The sequence below is a fragment of the Meles meles genome, chromosome X (genome assembly GCF_922984935.1).
Source record: "Meles meles chromosome X, mMelMel3.1 paternal haplotype, whole genome shotgun sequence".
NCBI lineage: Eukaryota > Metazoa > Chordata > Mammalia > Carnivora > Mustelidae > Meles > Meles meles.
The window spans coordinates 41,964,218-41,980,941 of NC_060087.1; the positions used below are offsets into that span (position 1 = coordinate 41,964,218).

The 16,724-nt window shown below is 50.7% G+C and overlaps 1 protein-coding gene across 3 annotated transcripts; it reads left to right on the top strand.

Moving 5' to 3' along the window:
• Positions 1-480: 480 nt before the first annotated feature.
• Positions 481-15,937, top strand: USP11 (ubiquitin specific peptidase 11). Of its 3 annotated transcripts, none has more exons than XM_045995512.1 (21): positions 481-654; positions 7,498-7,607; positions 7,772-7,902; positions 8,147-8,264; positions 8,647-8,792; positions 8,916-8,977; positions 9,103-9,202; positions 9,563-9,736; positions 9,831-9,989; positions 10,308-10,532; positions 10,669-10,752; positions 10,840-10,934; positions 11,901-12,107; positions 12,796-12,848; positions 13,019-13,276; positions 13,350-13,420; positions 13,622-13,734; positions 14,683-14,832; positions 14,922-15,037; positions 15,222-15,310; positions 15,398-15,937. In XM_045995512.1, the coding sequence occupies exons 1-21, from the start codon at positions 509-511 to the stop codon at positions 15,533-15,535; spliced, it is 2,745 nt and encodes a 914-aa protein (XP_045851468.1). In that variant the 5' UTR covers positions 481-508; the 3' UTR covers positions 15,536-15,937. The 3 variants fall into 3 exon arrangements, with proteins under 3 accessions (XP_045851468.1, XP_045851469.1, XP_045851470.1); XM_045995513.1 differs by having other exon boundaries at positions 482-654; positions 13,019-13,261; XM_045995514.1 differs by lacking the exon at positions 481-654 and adding an exon at positions 1,309-1,351.
• The last annotated feature ends 787 nt before the right edge of the window (positions 15,938-16,724 follow it).

Genomic DNA, 16,724 nt, shown 5'->3' on the forward strand with positions numbered 1-16,724 from the left:
GTGGTGATCTTTCTTGTACCAGGTTTTGATGGACGAGAAGGGCAGTGCAATGAAGGTAGGGCGTTCTGATCAGCTTAACAAACACTCTCAGGGCTGGGGCCACTGTTGCCCAGCAAAGCACGGGACCGAGAAAGCCCGGAACCTTTGTGTCCCTGAGCATTCCCCAAAATGTCTTCGTCCATATCGGGGACCTTCGCTTGTACCTTTCCACACAACCTTTTACCGAGACTCAACATGGCGTTAAAATCCTACAAGGCACCTTTGTCTTTCTTGGTTCCCAACTGGAGGTTTTACCCCGCCCATCAGCCGCAGAGATCACCGCCCACAGTCCGAAGCCTGTCTAGCCCCTCCACGCGTCCGACCATGGGGTCCCTTTCCAAGATGGCAGTAGCCCCCTGGCCATTTGGGGGGCTCTGTTTCCGTTTCCGGGATCAGAATCCGGAAGTGGCCGTTGAGGAGCCTCTTCCCATCTCCAGATGCAGTAGCTGTAAGAGGAGGGCGAACGGTGATGGCGGCGGTCGCAGCAAATGTGGCGGCTGCGGCCGAGGACCAAGAGCCGCAGCACGAAGCTGTGCCGGGCCTCGAGAGCCAGCGGCTCCAGATCGAAAACGGCGAGAGTGGACGAGGGCGTCCACTGCGGGCCGGCGAAAGCTGGTGAGCCAGGGCTGCGAGCGGATCCTCGGCAGAGGGGGACAAGCGGGGGCGTAGGCAGCTGCGGGGAACGTGGCGGCCGAGGTCCGCAGAACTACCGCGGGGGTGGGGGAGTGGCCTGTGGGACTGCGGGCGGGAGGGGCGGGGAAGTGCCTGCGTGTGGATCGCCTTGTCTGGGAAAGGGGCGGGGCCTGTATGGTGGCGCCAGAGGCCTGAGAACAGGAGAGGGTTTGTTTGGGAGAGGCGGCGGGGGCGGGGCCGGAGAAGAAACGGCTACGGGGGTGGGGCCGGGCCTGCGTGGTGGAACTCGGAACCTGGGAAAGGGCGGGCTCGGCGGCCGAGGCCGAGGGGCGTGGTCTTCGCGGTGTTTAAGTAGCATCTGGAGGCAGGGGCGGCCTGCGGTTGCCTGGCGCCTGAGAGCTAGGGAAAGCGGATGACGTCAGGCAGAAAGCGGAATCCGAGCCTTAGGGCTGTGGGCGGGAGGGAGGGAATCGGAGCTTGCGTGGTGGAGGGAGCTGGCGCCTGGGAACGAGGCTTGTGACGTGGGCCGAGGGGCGTGTCCTGAGGCCGAGGAAAGACTGCAGAGGGGAGGTGGTGCCTGTGAAGCAGAAAATGGCGCCTGCGAATGAACAAAGTTTGTGACGCGGCGAGGTTTTTGCCTCTGGCCGAGGCCTTCTTCCCAGGACGGGAGAAAGTGCAGGTGATTGGCACGGGAGGGGCCTTCGATGTTACATCAGTTTTCTGTTTTAGTACTGTTTTGTTTTTGTAATCAGGAGAAATAGCTATTTTAAAAAAATGTCAATGCGTATTTTGATAAATCCACTTGTTTTACTGATTTCTTGGCTAACCAGTGCTTGAAATGTACTGTTTCTGGGTTTATTTTATTTCTCGCCGAGTTGCATCTCATTTTAAAAGTTGTGATATACGTAAGACCTAACAAGATTGCATAAAACGTTTACGTAGCCCAGGTTGATGGACATTCTGTAAAAAATACACGGCCTGTGCTTTTCAAAAATTTCAAGGTCGTGAAAGACAAAGGATGAAGAACTGTTCCAGATTAAAGGAATTAATGGAATTTAAAGAGTCATAACTAAAATGCAATGTGTGGTCCTGGATTGAATCCTGGAGCAGAGAAAAATGAATTATTTTTAAAAATCAGGTTTTTTCTCATAAAATTAATTTTCTCTTTTTTTACTGTAAAAGATGTTAATGGGGAAATTGGTGAAATTTGAGACTTGTAGATTAGATATCAGCAGTGATAATGTTTTGATTTGGTTAATTGTACTGCGATTATGAAAGAGTATCTTTTTTTAATGGAATACATACCGAAATTTTTACGGATAAAGAACAATCTTGTAAGCCGCTTACTCGCAAATGGTTGGAAAAAATAGCGTACATAAAAATTTAAACAAACAATGATGGGGCGAATGGATAAATGTTAAGTTTGGGGAATCTGGATGAAGGGTATACGGGAATTCTTTATGTTATTTTTGCAATTTTTTTCAATCTATATCAAAGTTAAAAAAATCAAAGAATAATAAAACAAATTTGTGGATTCACCATTCAGCTTAAAATTCAGACCGTTAGCTTAAGAAATCCTGTGCCCCTCTCGGATGAAAATTCCTCTCCTTGCGCCACTGTTAGCCTGAATTTTTCAATTTGTTAAGGTTTTTCCATTTCTGTATGCAGCCGTAAGTAGTATTTGTGGTCTAAGTTTTCATTTTATGGAGAATACATGTGAAATCATACTAGGTGCGTACCGTGTGCCCTTTGCATCATATCAGGTGGGACATGGTATCCACATGACGTCATTGGTGACGTTAGCCTTGATCATTTGGCGAAGGTGGTATCTCTGCCCTGTTTCTCCACTATAAAGGTACTCTTTTTTTTTTTCTTCCCTTACACGGTAATTCTTTTAAAAACATTTCTGTCCATCCATTCCTCAAAACGTTTTAACAGCTTCCCATCTCGTGTAGCGTAAATGCTACAGTTCTTATAATGACTGGCGAGGCTTGTCCCGGGCTCTGATTGCTTCTCGGATCTCGCCTCTGATTTCCAGCCACCCCCACCCCCTTCTCCATCCGGCCATATTGGACCCTTGCTGTTCCTGTAACACCGTGGGCATGCAGTCACCTGAGGGCTTTTCTGAGTGAGGTTTGCTCATTTTAGAGTTCTCTAGTCACAGTGCTAGTGAGATATATGTGTCCCTGTTACTGGGGAGTAGGACAAGCTGAGGTTCTCCAAATGGGGAATACGAAATCTTTTTTTTTTTTTTTCTTTGAGTGTTGCGCTGTAGCTGTTCAGCAAGGAAAAGCCTCATTCCATCCTGAGAATAAACAACAGTTACTGGAACGTTTTTTATAGTTCATTTGGATGTGTTCAGAGGGGGTTGGGGGGGGCTCCCATTCCTGCCGTATCCTGCCTTTACAGCCTCCTGGTGACAATACCCTTTAAAATTACCTCATGGGTATGGGTTTCCTTTCGGGGTGTTGAAAATGTTTTGGAACTAGATAGAGGTCGCGGTTGCACAACACTGTGAATGTACTAAATGCCACCTAACTGTTCATTTGAAAATGGTTAATTTTATGTGAATTTTTAAAAGTATGTTCTGTCAATAAAAAAAAAAAAAATTACCCCACCAATGTTGGTTCAATATTGAAGCCAGTTCATCTCCGCAGTTGTGGCTGGTAGATAACATGAACCCTTTTCCTTAACTCCATTTTAAAAATGCTTATCTACTTAGGTGAGAGCAAAGCATCTCAAGGTTCTTTAATTTGCTTTTCATTTTATAGGGGTTTGCTGCAGTGGTCAGGAAATTTGTGTTTACAAAGCATTTTGAAGTCATGGACGAATAATCCCTAAGTCATTTAGTACCAGTATTAATATTTTGCACCTTCTTTTGTCAGCTGGCAGATCTGGGCAAGGGCAAGTAATCTGGCCATCTGAACTGATTTAATTTCTAGGAAAAACTTGTATTTTAAGAGTAAATTGAAATCTATGATAGTAAAGCTTCCTTGGCAAATACCAGTTTTTCTTTTTAAGAATGAACTGTCTACGAACATAATTAAATCAGGGAGAGTGGAGGGAGTTTCTAGAAGGTTTGTGCAGGGTGTGTGTAGTTTCCTAACAGGTAAGCAGGCAAGGGGTTCTTTGTTCAGGTAAAGGAAGGAGTGTGGCATAGTGGATAGTGATGTGTGAAGGGAAAGTGACTGTTCCATTCGAGGTTAAGGGCTACCCTAGAAATGCTGAGGGTTTTCTGTCAATGGAGAAGTCTGCACAGCACTGGGGGCCATTGAGTTTACATAATGAAGACCGTAGAACTCAACCAGCAATTTTCACTATTTGCTTGGTGACTGCTGCAGTAGCTCTTAAACAAGGTGGATATGCCTTGACTTCTGGAACTAATGAAAGACTGAAAGAAACAATAGGCCTCTGGCAGTTCCCTTGTCATTGAGTCGGTCCCCCTAGTGCTTGTTCAGACTTTTCATGAACCGTGGCGGGGAGAGGGTTTGGGAGTTTAGAGTCCTGGACTGGGGCATCTTTTGGTAGATAGTAATTGCACCAGTCTTTGTTGCTTGAACATGAGTATGCTTTTTAGCTTGAAAATATGCAATTATTGAAAGATATTTGCAATTCTAATTATGATTAATATAATTAAGGTAGGAAGATAAACTTGCTTTTTGATTTGTCATTTTTCAAAAATACCAAGTTTGTTAAAGTATACACTTACGTGATGAGCACCGGGTAATGTATAGAATTGTTGAGTCACTGTATTACACACCTGAAACTAACTGTGTTAACTTTACTAGAATTAAAATTAAAAACCCAATAAAATTTTTAAAAAATGTTAAGTTTGGAACATGAACGAGCTTTTATAAAAATTTTAAGTTCTTTGAAATTTGGAGAATTTTAATTAAACCTAGTTATGCCTTTTGCCATTCATTCCTTTTAGAGGGGAACAGAGCAAATCTTTGTGTTATCTCCCAGAGGTAGTTTCACCATAAAAGAACATTTTAATAGTATTATTATTCTGAATTGGGGAAAGACAAATCAAAAATAGTTGTTGGGGGAAAAAAGATATAAATTGAAGTAAGGACAAAAAATACTTATAGTCAACTTTGTAAAAATGCAGTGATAAATAACAAAGATGATTTGGAGCCTGTCTAACTTTTTTGATGTCAGAAAACACCTAGAGTTAATAATTTGGTGTTTAAAAAAGGACCTTATAATCTGGGCATAAAATAATGACGTTTAACAGAAAAGGCCCAAATTCTAATTTTCTCCTTTGGTGCATTATGGATGTAACAATTTACAGTAAAGATTCATTTACATGCCTCTGTGTACCTCTATTTAGGCCTATTTCTGTTTCTCTCTGATTTTTGTATCTAGTATAGTTGACCTGTTATGTATATTGTTATCTTAACCAGTATAACCAATTTTTTCAGACATGAGAGAAAACCAGAGGACAAAGAGCTTTGTTGAGTGGATTTTTTTCCCCCATAAGCACATATTTCATAAGCACTTCAGGAAATTTGAGGAAATAGAAACATAAGTGACTTTAGCATGAACTGTTTTATTCCTATATACTAGCAGGAAGAAATTGGAAAATGAAGATTTAAAAGATACCATTTATGATTGCCTCCTCTCGATCAAATACCTAGGGGTAAATCTAACGATGTGTGTGCTTCCCTATCAGACGATGGCAGTTCTGTCATGACTGCCATCTGGGCTGACAGATCATGAGACATCCCAATTTCAGAGATGTTAAACATTTTTAAAGTGTCCTTGAACCTGAAGAAATCTGGTAATCTTATTCTGTGAAAATTGGTATAAACTTCAGGCTCCTGTGAAGACTTTAGAAATTCAGGTAGGAGGGATTTTGCTCACCTCTGCAGTGTGATTTTTTTTTTAATTGCTGTATAGTTGATACACAGTGTTACATTAGTTCCAGGTGTATGCTACAGAGTGGTTTTAATGTTAATTTTCCTTAATCTGCTCTTCATTCAAGGATGAGCAGTGCCTCCCCTTGCAAGGAAAAGCTTTAGGGAAGCCGTTAAGGTCATAGACCGGCCAGCAGAGGCATTGAAAGCCACAGCAGGGAGGGGTAGGGGTCAGTGATGGGGTGTTCCAGAAGAGTGATGGGAGGTTTGTGGCATGTGCCACTGGGGCAGGGAGGTGTGTGTTCCTGGTATGAGTGATGTGCAGGGGGGTCAGTGCAGCGAAAACAACAGAACCCCACCAAAATGTGTGCCTGTCTGGGTGACGCATGACTGTTGCAAGGTTTTCTAGCCCTCCATCCCTTCACCTCCCTTATCCTTTTATGAACAGGAAAAGTTACCATTTTAAAGATTAACCCTGAAAGGGTTAAATTGCTAGAACACTAATCACAACAGCGTGAGAGTAATATTTTAAAAAATTGTTTATTTGAGGCGGTTAACTTTGGGACAGCCTCTTATATGTCACAAATCCCATAGCAGAGCAGGTGTGTGAGTGAGTGTGGGACAGGGGTTGTGTGTCTGCGAGCTTTGAATCAGTAACGGCTAACATTCATTTAGCATTTTTACTCTATGTCAGGTCTTTCTGGTTTTGAGAATTGCCCTTGACATTTTACAGAGGCAGCCTTCAGCCGTCCTAAATGTTCATCCTGGGTGTCATGCATATGAGAGTTCCTCTTTTAAAAGAGAGCTGGTCAAGCTGTACACTTTAAAAATGGTTCAGATGGTAAATTTTACGGTATGTGCTGCTTTTTGTCACAACTTAAAAAAAAAAAGAGGGACACCTGGGTGGCCCAGTCGGTTATGCATCTGCCTTCTGCTCAGGTCATGATCCTGGGGTCCTGGGATCGAGCCCCGGGTCAGACTCCCCACTCCTGCTCTCTCTTATTATCTCTGTCTCTCTCTCAAATAAATAAATAAAATCTTAAAAAAAAAAAAAAAACGAGCTAGTTACCATAAGCTCGGAGATTATTATAAAGCCGAAATAAATCCTCAACACAAAAGTGACGAAAAATGATAGGTTGCAGTCTTGGAAGGAGTTCTTTTAGCATTTTAAAATCTTCTCAGTTTTTGAGCAGGTTTCCAGAATTTAATAATTCATTTCTTATTCTCCCCTTATATATCCTTTATAAACACTGCACACTTAATGAGTGGCTAAAAGCTCTACAACATGAGCTGTAAATAACGGATAATTTTCAGCCCAATTTTTTGTTCTATAATAAAACCTCATATTTCCTGGCAGTCTGGATGTGGGTTTGTGGTTTGGTTTGTCTTGTTTTGTTTGGGGTTTTGCTGTTTTCTGTTTTTATTTGTTTTTATTTTTATTTTTTTAAAGATTTTATTTATTTATTTGACACAGATCACAAGTAGGCAGAGAGGCAGGCTGAGAGAGAGGAGGAAGCAGCCTCCCTGCTGAGCAGAGAGACCAATGCAGGGCTCGATCCCAGGACCCTGGGATCATGACCTGAGCCGAAGACAGAGGCTTTAAACCACTGAGCCACCCAGGAGCCCCCATTTTCTGTTTTTAATCAAATCTCTTTTAGTGTTCTCAGAAATTAGGTAATCTGTTTAAACCCGAGTCTTGCTGAATACATTTTCCTTCTGATTATTTTTATATGATGGTGAAGCTTTTTTAAAATTTTCATGTTAAGTTCTGGGAGAGATTTCCCTTTTTTATTGAGCTATAATTGACACATATCCTGGTATTATTTTAGGTGTACGTGAAATTTGTCACATCAACTGGCATGTAGATTGACATGGTTAGTAGACTGACTTTAGTCTACTAACCATGGGAAGTGGTACCACTAACTCCAGGTAACCATGTGCCACCCTTGTTCCCCGTCTGGTCCAGGTTCCTTGTGGAGCAGCACTGGTACAAACAGTGGGAAGCGTATGTGCAGGGAGGAGACAAGGACTCTGGCACCTTCCCAGGCTGCATCAATAATGCTGACCTCTTTGAAGGTACCAGGCCTCTCCCTCCCCACCCCAGTCAAGCCCTGGAGCTCTTGTCCCCTCTGTCCTTAAAGCCAACGATCATAAGTGTCTTCACTGACCTATGTCATCAGGGAGATGGCCAGAGTGACTTAACCACTTTCCCTCCCTGATTCTTCCTCTGCCCCCGGCAGACCAGGTAAACTGGCACCTCAAGAAGGGTCTAGTGGAAGGTGAAGATTATGTGCTGCTCCCAGCGGCAGCTTGGCATTATCTGGTTGACTGGTACGGTCTAGAACATGGCCAGCCACCCATCGAGCGTAAGGTACGGTGGATGAGGCGGGTGCTCGGGGCAGGAGAAAGGCCTTGGAGGCCCGGAATGGGTCTAGACTCGTGTACATGGGTCCCCGCATGCGCTGTGTAGTGACATTCTGTCTGCACCCCTCTCCCCTCAAGTATCTTGGTATGTGTACATCTGTGTGCACGCTCCTCTGACCTCAGAGGTTGTCATGCCTGTTTGTGTGTCTGCTGGGTGGGTACACCCGTGTGTGCGCCCCTCCTCCTTCCAGGTTGTGGAGCTGCCCAGCATCCAAAAGGTCGAAGTGTACCCAGTAGAACTGCTGCTGGCCCGGCACAGTGATATGGACACAACCCACACTGCTCAATTCAGCTGTACGGATTCTGTTGGTAAGTCGGAGGGCCACAGAGTGAGTCGGCCTTCCTGCAGCTCAGTGACCCAAGACAGCTGGGCCTTGTCTGTGGCCAACTGGGAAGGCAGCGGTCGGGCTTTGGAGGACCAGGAAGGTATCGGTTTAGTTGGGCAGAGGCCCTGAGCGCGTGCCCTAGAGTGCTGAGGGGGTGTGAGCTGCTCTCCCGTGGCTAAGACGGTACGCCAGAGGGTCCTTGCTGTGGGTGGTCTCGGGTCCCCAGCCGGCATGTGTCACTCGGAGATGGCTTGGGCACACAAGGTATCCACCAGGCGTGCAAAGTCTGAGGACGGGTCAGGGACTGATGCTGAGATGGGTCGATCATTCAGGGTCTCAGGAGGATCCTCTGCCACCTTCCACAGACCTCGTTCTGCACACCGCCCGAGAGCATTTTCTGGTGAGCCCTGAGGAAGAGACACGGCTGTGGATCAAGAAAGCTCGGGGCTCTTTTGAGAGATTGTGTAACACACGAGTCACAGTGCTCGACGCTGCCCTCAAGACCGGGCAGGTGAGAGTGGGGAGGGCTCTCCTGCTCACCACCAGTGCTCTCAGGTTGGGGGAAGGGAGAGTGAGGTGCCCATAGGCCCTCCATGAGCGCCTTTCCTGCTTTTCTTTCTCTTCCTCAACCCAGGTGGTCATCATGGAGACCCGAAAGAAGGATGGCACTTGGCCCAGTGCCCACCCACAGGCCGTGTAAGCCCCTAGAGTGTCTTGGTCAGAGTGGGGTCCCCCTAGTAGGCAGGATGACTGTGTTCATGGGCCCATTTCATGTGCACACCGTTGACCTTCAGCTGATAAGCATTTCCCCTCCACCCTAGGAACACTGCGTTGGAGGTGGATGAGAACTTCCAGGGCCAGCCAGGCATCTGTGGTCTCACCAACCTAGGCAACACGTGCTTCATGAACTCGGCCCTGCAGGTTGGGCGAGTAGAGCTGTGTCTGGCACAGCCACGGGGGTGGGCCTCAAGTGACAAGGATTGGGTTGGGGGACTGTAGGGCAAGGAGTCAGGTGGGAAGCTGGGACTCCACAGGTCGGACCTGACGTGCCCACGGTCCTCCCTGAAACATCAGTACCTTCTCCCTCTGCTCCCCTCTGTTTTGGGTTCTTTTCTCCTTTGTCACCACGTTCTTCCTTTTCTCGAGATGCTGCTGCCTTCTCTCCCCTGCCTCATTCCCCCCACCCTTCTGTCTCCTTTTTGCTTCTTCCTCTCTGTCTCCACCTTGGTCACCCCTCTCTCCTCTCCTCTGCCTCATTTTCCTGGGCCCTGCCTTCTGCAGTGCCTAAGCAATGTGCCACAGCTCACCGAGTACTTCCTCAAAAACCGCTACCTGGAGGAGCTCAACTTCTGCAACCCGCTGGGCATGAAGGGTGAGATCGCGGAGGCCTATGCAGACCTGGTGAAGCAGGCCTGGTCTGGCCACCACCGGACCATCGTGCCTCATGTGTTCAAGGTATGACGCAGGCCTGAGCTGCCCCTACCCGTGCACCACCAACCCTGCCCCCGCACAGGCCCTCTCACCCTGAGCGCCCTGCCTGTCTTCTCAGACCAAGGTTGGCCACTTCGCGTCCCAATTTCTGGGCTACCAGCAGCATGACTCGCAGGAGCTGCTGTCGTTCCTCCTGGATGGGCTGCATGAGGACCTCAATCGCGTCAAGAAGAAGGAATATGTGGAGTTGTGCGATGCTGCTGGGCGACCAGATCAGGTGGGCACTCCTCAGAGATTCCTGTGCTGAGAGCTCTGGTAAAACCACCAGAGCCTCAGCTTCAGGGATCCTCTGGGCTCCCTGGGGCCTCCCACACCCTACCTGACCTCCCTGCCCAGAGTTGCCCCTCACCCAGTCTCCTGCCCAAATACACCCCAGCCTGACTGAACACCACCTCCGGAGAGCCCTGGCTTGTAACTCCGTCCCTGCACTTTGCCATGACCCGCACCTTGACTTCAGCTCCATGCACACGCACCTCAAGCTGCAGTTTCCCCTTCCCTGGGCAAACCTTGTCACCCACCATGACGTTGTCAACAGGAGGTCGCTCAGGAGGCCTGGCAGAACCACAAACGGCGGAATGATTCTGTGATTGTGGACACTTTCCACGGTCTCTTCAAGTCCACGCTGGTCTGCCCTGACTGTGGCAACGTGTCAGTGACCTTCGACCCCTTCTGCTACCTCAGTGTCCCGCTGCCTGTCAGCCACAAGAGGGTCATGGAGGTCTTCTTCGTCTCCATGGATCCTCGCCGCAAGCCAGAGCAGGTGTGGGGTCATGGAGATGCGGGAGCATGATGAGGGCTGTAGTCAGAGTTTGAGGACTCTGCCGTACCTTGATGTGGCCCACACTGACTGACCACATGCCCTTCTGCTCTTCTGTGGATACCGTTTTCCCCTACAGCACCGGCTGGTGGTCCCCAAGAAGGGCAAGATCTCGGATCTGTGTGTGGCTCTGGCCAAACACACTGGCATGTCGCCAGAGAGGGTGAGGCTCTGCAGGCACAGAGAGGGTGGGGTTGAGGGGCAGGGAGGCAGAGGGCCCGGACGAGCCCCCACTGCATTCCATTCCCAGATGATGGTGGCCGACGTGTTCAGTCACCGCTTCTATAAGATCTACCAGCTGGAGGAGTCTCTGAGCAGCATCTTGGACCGCGATGATATTTTCATGTGAGTGAGGGCCCCGGGGATTTAAGGGTACCTCAGGAATCTCCTCCTCTTAGCCAGCTTCCCTGCCTGCCTTTGGCGGGACTCACAGGCCACCCGCCTTGTGCAGGGTTTGGGTCATGGGCCTTAGTAGGACAGAAGCCTTGGGGCTGTCAGGAAGGTGGGCGAGACATCCTTACACAGGGGGTTCCTGGGTGTTTTTCCCTCGTACATGGTTGAGGCTCCTGTTTCTTCATTTTAGTCAGCAGGCACCGAGTATCTCCCTTGTACCGGGTGCTTGATTCTCCTTCCTTACTCCTGTTGCAGTCCTCAGAAAACCAAAAGGGATTTTTGAAATAGGGAACACTAAGGTATTTTCCAAACATCAGAGTATTCAGAACAAATTTGAAATCTTTGGGTAACTAAAATAGAAAGTGCAGGGATGCCTGGGTAGCTCAGTTGGTTAAGCATCCGGCTTGTGATTCAGGCTCAGGTCACGAACTCAGGGTTACGAGATCAAGCCCCGCATCGGGCTTTGTTCTCAGCAGAGAGTCTGCTGGAGAGTCCCCCACTTGCACTTGAGTGCGTGTGCTTTCTCTTTTCTCCCGCTCGCTCTCTCAAATAAATCTTCAAAAAAAAATAGAAAAGAAAAATAAAACAGTAAATGCTACATCTTGAGTAGAGAAGATCTTTTTAAACAAAGGAGGGTTTTCCCAAAACAAAATGGTTTTAGATCTCTTCATCGCTAAAAATTTGTGTCACTTTCCTCAACGCTTCCTTACCACCAGAGCGCTCTGTAAAACGTCAGGCAGAGTGTTGCGCCATCTACCGGTCTGTAAAGCGCAAACCATGGGGTGGCTCTTCAGACCCTTTAAAAAACTATTTTCAGGCCGTGAGGGGTGAGTGGGTAGAAGAGCTGGGGCAGAGTCCCCAAGTCCCTCTGGCGTGTCCTGATCAGGTGTGACCTGACATTCACCGCCCCCCACACAGATACGAGGTGTCAGGCAGGTCTGCTATTGGAGAGAACACCAGGGAGGACGTCGTGCTTCCCATCTACCTGCGGGAGCGCACTCCAGCCCGGGACTACAACAACTCCTACTATGGGCTGATGCTCTTCGGGCACCCTCTCCTGGTGTCGGTCCCCCGTGACCGGCTCTCCTGGGATGCCCTCTATCATATCCTGCTCTACCGCCTGTCGTGAGTCTGCCTTTTGGGGTGCAAGGAGGGGGGAAGGTGGAGTCCGAATAAAGACCTGGGTGTTGAACTGCTTGTTGCCAACCCTCCTCTGCTTCCAAAGCAAAGCTTAACGTGGCCAGAGAGGAACTTGGAGGGTTTTTTTTGCTCGGTCTACACCTCCGGCTTTGCCACTGCCTCTCCTGGGTGTTGGGGATAACCGGGGTCAACAAAATGGACAAAACACACATACCTTTGTCCTGTGCATCTCGATTACCCTCTCCTTGGTGTGGCAGGGTTATTTGGATTTTTACAAAGAGATTTCCACTGTGCTCTAAAATCTGGAGGCTTTAGCGAGGCAAACAGCGGTGGGCTCTCTGGCTCAATCGCTCCTTCGTGCTGCACTAACAAGTCCATTGCTCAGAGGCCTGCCCTGATCAAAGTGGACAGTTGATGGGGTGTTTATTTAAAGTGGCTCACCATGCTTAAGGTCCATACTCCTTAGCCGTGGCTCACGAGACCCTACCTGGTCGAGCCACCTCTTCCTGCGTTTCTGTGTCATCTCCGGAGACCTTCCAGGCTCAGCATGAACAGCTGCTTGTGGGGGGCTTTGCCAGTGGTTTCTCATCAGAAGCTAAGTGGAGTCGGTCCGGGGCCCTGGCCTCCTGGCTCCCGTGGCCCTCCTCAGGAGTCTGCTCTGCTCTCTTGGCAGGCGCTATGTGACCAGACCCAGCTCGGATGACGAAGACGACGGAGATGAGAAAGGTGAGGAGGGGTGAGGAGAGCGGATCGACAAGGAAGACGGTCTGTACAAGCCGGTCCAGGGCCCAGAGGAGGGGTGGGGGTCTGGGGAGGTCGGCCCACATGCACATGGCTGCTCAGCCACCTGGGGGCTCACCCAGACCCGCGTCTGCCACCCTCCCCTGTCCTGGCAGACATGGAGGATAAGGACAACATCCCCAAGCCTGGACACGTGGCTGGGGTCAGCTCCCAGGATTCTGGGCCAGAGCAGGCCGGGCCCAGCTCCGGAGTCGCAGGCGGGAGCCGGGCCCCTGTGGACAGCTCCCCTGGACCATCTCACTGGCCCCAGAGGGCGCGGCGCAAGCACCTGTTCACCCTGCAGACCGTGAACTCCAATGGGACCAGCGACCGCTCGACCTTCAACGAGGATACCCATGGTGTCTCCTTCAGCTGTGAGCCAGGGTTGGGAGGCGGGTGGGGGGTTTCCTTGGCAGCAGGGCCCATGACCACCTCCCTCGCCCCCAGCCCAGCCGTATATTGCCATCGACTGGGAGCCGGAGATGAAGAAGCGTTACTATGACGAGGTGGAGGCTGAGGTAAACGAGCCCCCCACCTCCCCCTGCCACCCTCCCCCCCACCTCCTCCTCCAAGCCTTGACCACAGAGCTCCCAGAGACTCAGATTCCCAACTTCGGAGGCCATGACCTTCACTGCAGGGCACAGGTCTCCTGCCCCCACTCCCTTTCACGCACCATCCTCACTCCTGGCCATTTCCCACCCCCCCCGCCCCCGGCCTAGGGCTACGTGAAACACGACTGTGTCGGGTACGTGCTGAAGAAGGCTCCGGTGCGGCTGCAGGAGTGCATTGAGCTCTTCACCACTGTGGAGACTCTGGAGAAGGAAAATCCCTGGTGAGGGACTGGAGCGGGGTCTCTTGGGGGGATAGCTGGGTGAGACCACCTGGCCAGATCCCTCTTACCTGTAAATGTCCCTCCTTTGCCCCTCACTCAAACCCTTCCTGCCACTCTGGCCACCAGTACCCAGGTTCAGTCCCACCTGAGAGCCTTGGCCTTTCTGTCCCTCCTTCCAGTCCAGTTATCTGCAGGACTGGACTCCATTTTGCTCAGGTCTGTGACCCAGCATCAACTTATCAGAGCTCTCTCTTACTACCCTGTTAGAAGCCACTCCCCCGATGCCATCTCTCCTTCCATTCCCTCCCCAGGCTCACTCTGTCTAGCCCAGTGTTACTTTCCTCCTGGCTCAGTAATACCACTTGTTGGCATGTCCTGGATCCCCTTTGCATCATTCTTTGTTTTTCCCATCAGAGGAAACCCTTGAGGGTGAAGACTTCTAAGTTTCTGCTGTGGTCTCTTCTCAGTGATGATAATGGGGGGGGGGGGGGCGGGGAGGGCAGGGACAGGAGGCGCTCAGTAGCTCCTTGCAGGATAAACAAAGTATAAAGGGACAACCAAAAAGTTAAAACCTGTCTCAAAAATAAGAGTGGCTTCCCCATGGAGCAGGGGTGGCCACAGGACTGGGCAGTAAGCGGTCAGTAAGTACTTGGCGAGTGAGTGGATAAAATGGAGAAGTAGAGGGACAGAGGCAGGCACTAAACAAGACGGGTGTCTCATGGACCCGAACCCAAAGCAGAACACATGCCAGTGTAAAGGTGTGACAGTACCTGGTGAAGGACAGGGTTTTAACACGGGAGAAGAGTCCACCCGGAGTTAACAGGCGGGCTGGAAGGAAGAGCAGCATCTCTGCGGCCTGAACGGGGCCCATGGGGGCCCCCCCGGAACACAGAGTGGGGAAGTAGGTGCTCAGGGAGTGCCTGTGCTGACGCGGGCTCCTGTTTGCAGGTACTGCCCCACCTGCAAGCAGCACCAGCTGGCCACCAAGAAGCTGGACCTGTGGATGCTCCCTGAGACACTCATCATCCACCTGAAGCGCTTTTCCTACACCAAATTCTCCCGGGAGAAGCTGGACACCCTTGTGGAGTTTCCTATCCGGTCTGGGCAGGGCCCAGAGCAGGGTGGTTGGGGGAGGGGCGGGGAGCGGGAAAGGGGTGCGCTGGGAGTGACCCTGGCCTCCCCTGCAGGGACCTGGACTTCTCTGAGTTTGTCATCAAGCCGCAGAACGAGTCGGCGCCAGAGCTGTACAAATATGATCTCATCGCGGTTTCCAACCATTATGGGGGCCTGCGTGATGGACACTGTATGTGCCAGGCTGAGGCGGGGCTGGCCCGGGGTCGGGGGGTCTGGATATCCCATGTGTGACTAAGATATGTGAGCTGGTGGCAAGGTTGTCCTGGCGTGCAGAGTGGGGAGGGAACGCCGGAGGCTCTTGGGGGGGGGGGCGGGTCAGGGGAGCCGGTGTGGACAGCACCCTTCTCTTGTAGACACGACATTTGCCTACAACAAGGACAGTGGCCAGTGGCACTACTTTGATGACAACAGCGTCTCACCTGTAACTGAGAACCAGATCGAGGTGGGATCTCCCTCCCTCCTCCCCTTCTCCCGACCCCCCCACCCCACAGCCTGCAGCTCCACGCTGACTCCTGTCCTCTCCCTGCAGTCCAAGGCGGCCTACGTCCTCTTCTACCAACGCCAGGATGTGGCGCGTCGCCTGCAACCCCAGCCCGGCTTATCTGACCCCCCAGCGTCCCCTGCCTGCGGTTCCCCTCCCAACTCTGAGTTCATGGATGTAAACTGAGGGGCCCCGACCCGGACCCAGTCCTGCGGCAGGGAAGGAAGCCATCTCTGCTCTCTTCCTTCCCGTACCTGCCCCCTCCCCCTCCCCACCCCCTTACCCGTGTTAGGCTCCCCGAGCCAGGCATCACAGGCTTAGTCGTGGCTACTGTTCTCTCGTGCCGCTCTATTGCTCTCTCCCGGGGAAGAAGAGGTCGTGTCTCCTCCCGGCAGTGTGTTCCCTGCCTGTGTTTGCCCGTTAGAGCATTACCCTCCCCTTCTCTTCTCTATTTATGGTTGTCCCCTTCCCTTTGTCCTCATCCTGGGGTGTTCTGTGGGGGTGGGGGTGGGGTGCACCTGAACACAGAGTGTATTTTCTTATCGAGACCCTGTACCTGCTGTGTATATATAAAGTGCCAGTGTGTTCCTTGGCGGTGTGGTTTTTTCCCCACACGTTCCCCGTGTGGGACGGGTGCTGCGCCAGGTGCTTGCCAAGGGCTTGCTGAGTGCCGTGTGCGGGGGGTTTCTGCACCCCCGGACACCAGACACGGTTCTCAGCACTAACCACGTGCCCAAGGTTTTCCGGAGAATTTTACACGCCGACTTAAAATCGTCACCACAGTCTCATGTGGGAGTTGTCATCTCCAGTTCGAGATGGGTAAACTGAGGTACAGAGATGAATTAATTGCTCAGGTTCTGTCAGGAGATCAGCACACCTCATTTGTTACCCTGGTGTTGGTTCCCGGAGGGGGCATTTGACCTCTCTGGACCCAAGACAGAAGTCTTTCTGGGGACATGGCCTGCCCCTTACAGCGGATGTGGGAAAGGGACCCTTGGAACAGACAGGCAGCCCTGTGGGCAAATGTGTGGTTTCTGGACACACAGAGAGATACCAGCCAGACCACCTCGCAGACTCCTAGCGGTGTCCTCCCAGGAGAACTGTGGAGGTGCTACCTGACCCAAACTGGCCAGCCCCACAGGACAAAGGTGCTGCATCTTTGTTATCCCTGTACTTAGCCTCTGGTGCTCCCCCACCAGGTAGGGTCCCTCCAACCTCATCCCAGAGAAGAGGGAGCTGGAACACCTACCATGGAACAGGAACAGCATAGCATGTATGGGTATAAGACACCACTTAAACACTAAGCATCTCCCGCCTGACCCCTCCCATAGGCATCAACTGCCTTGTCTAAGAAATGGCTCCCATGGGACCCACT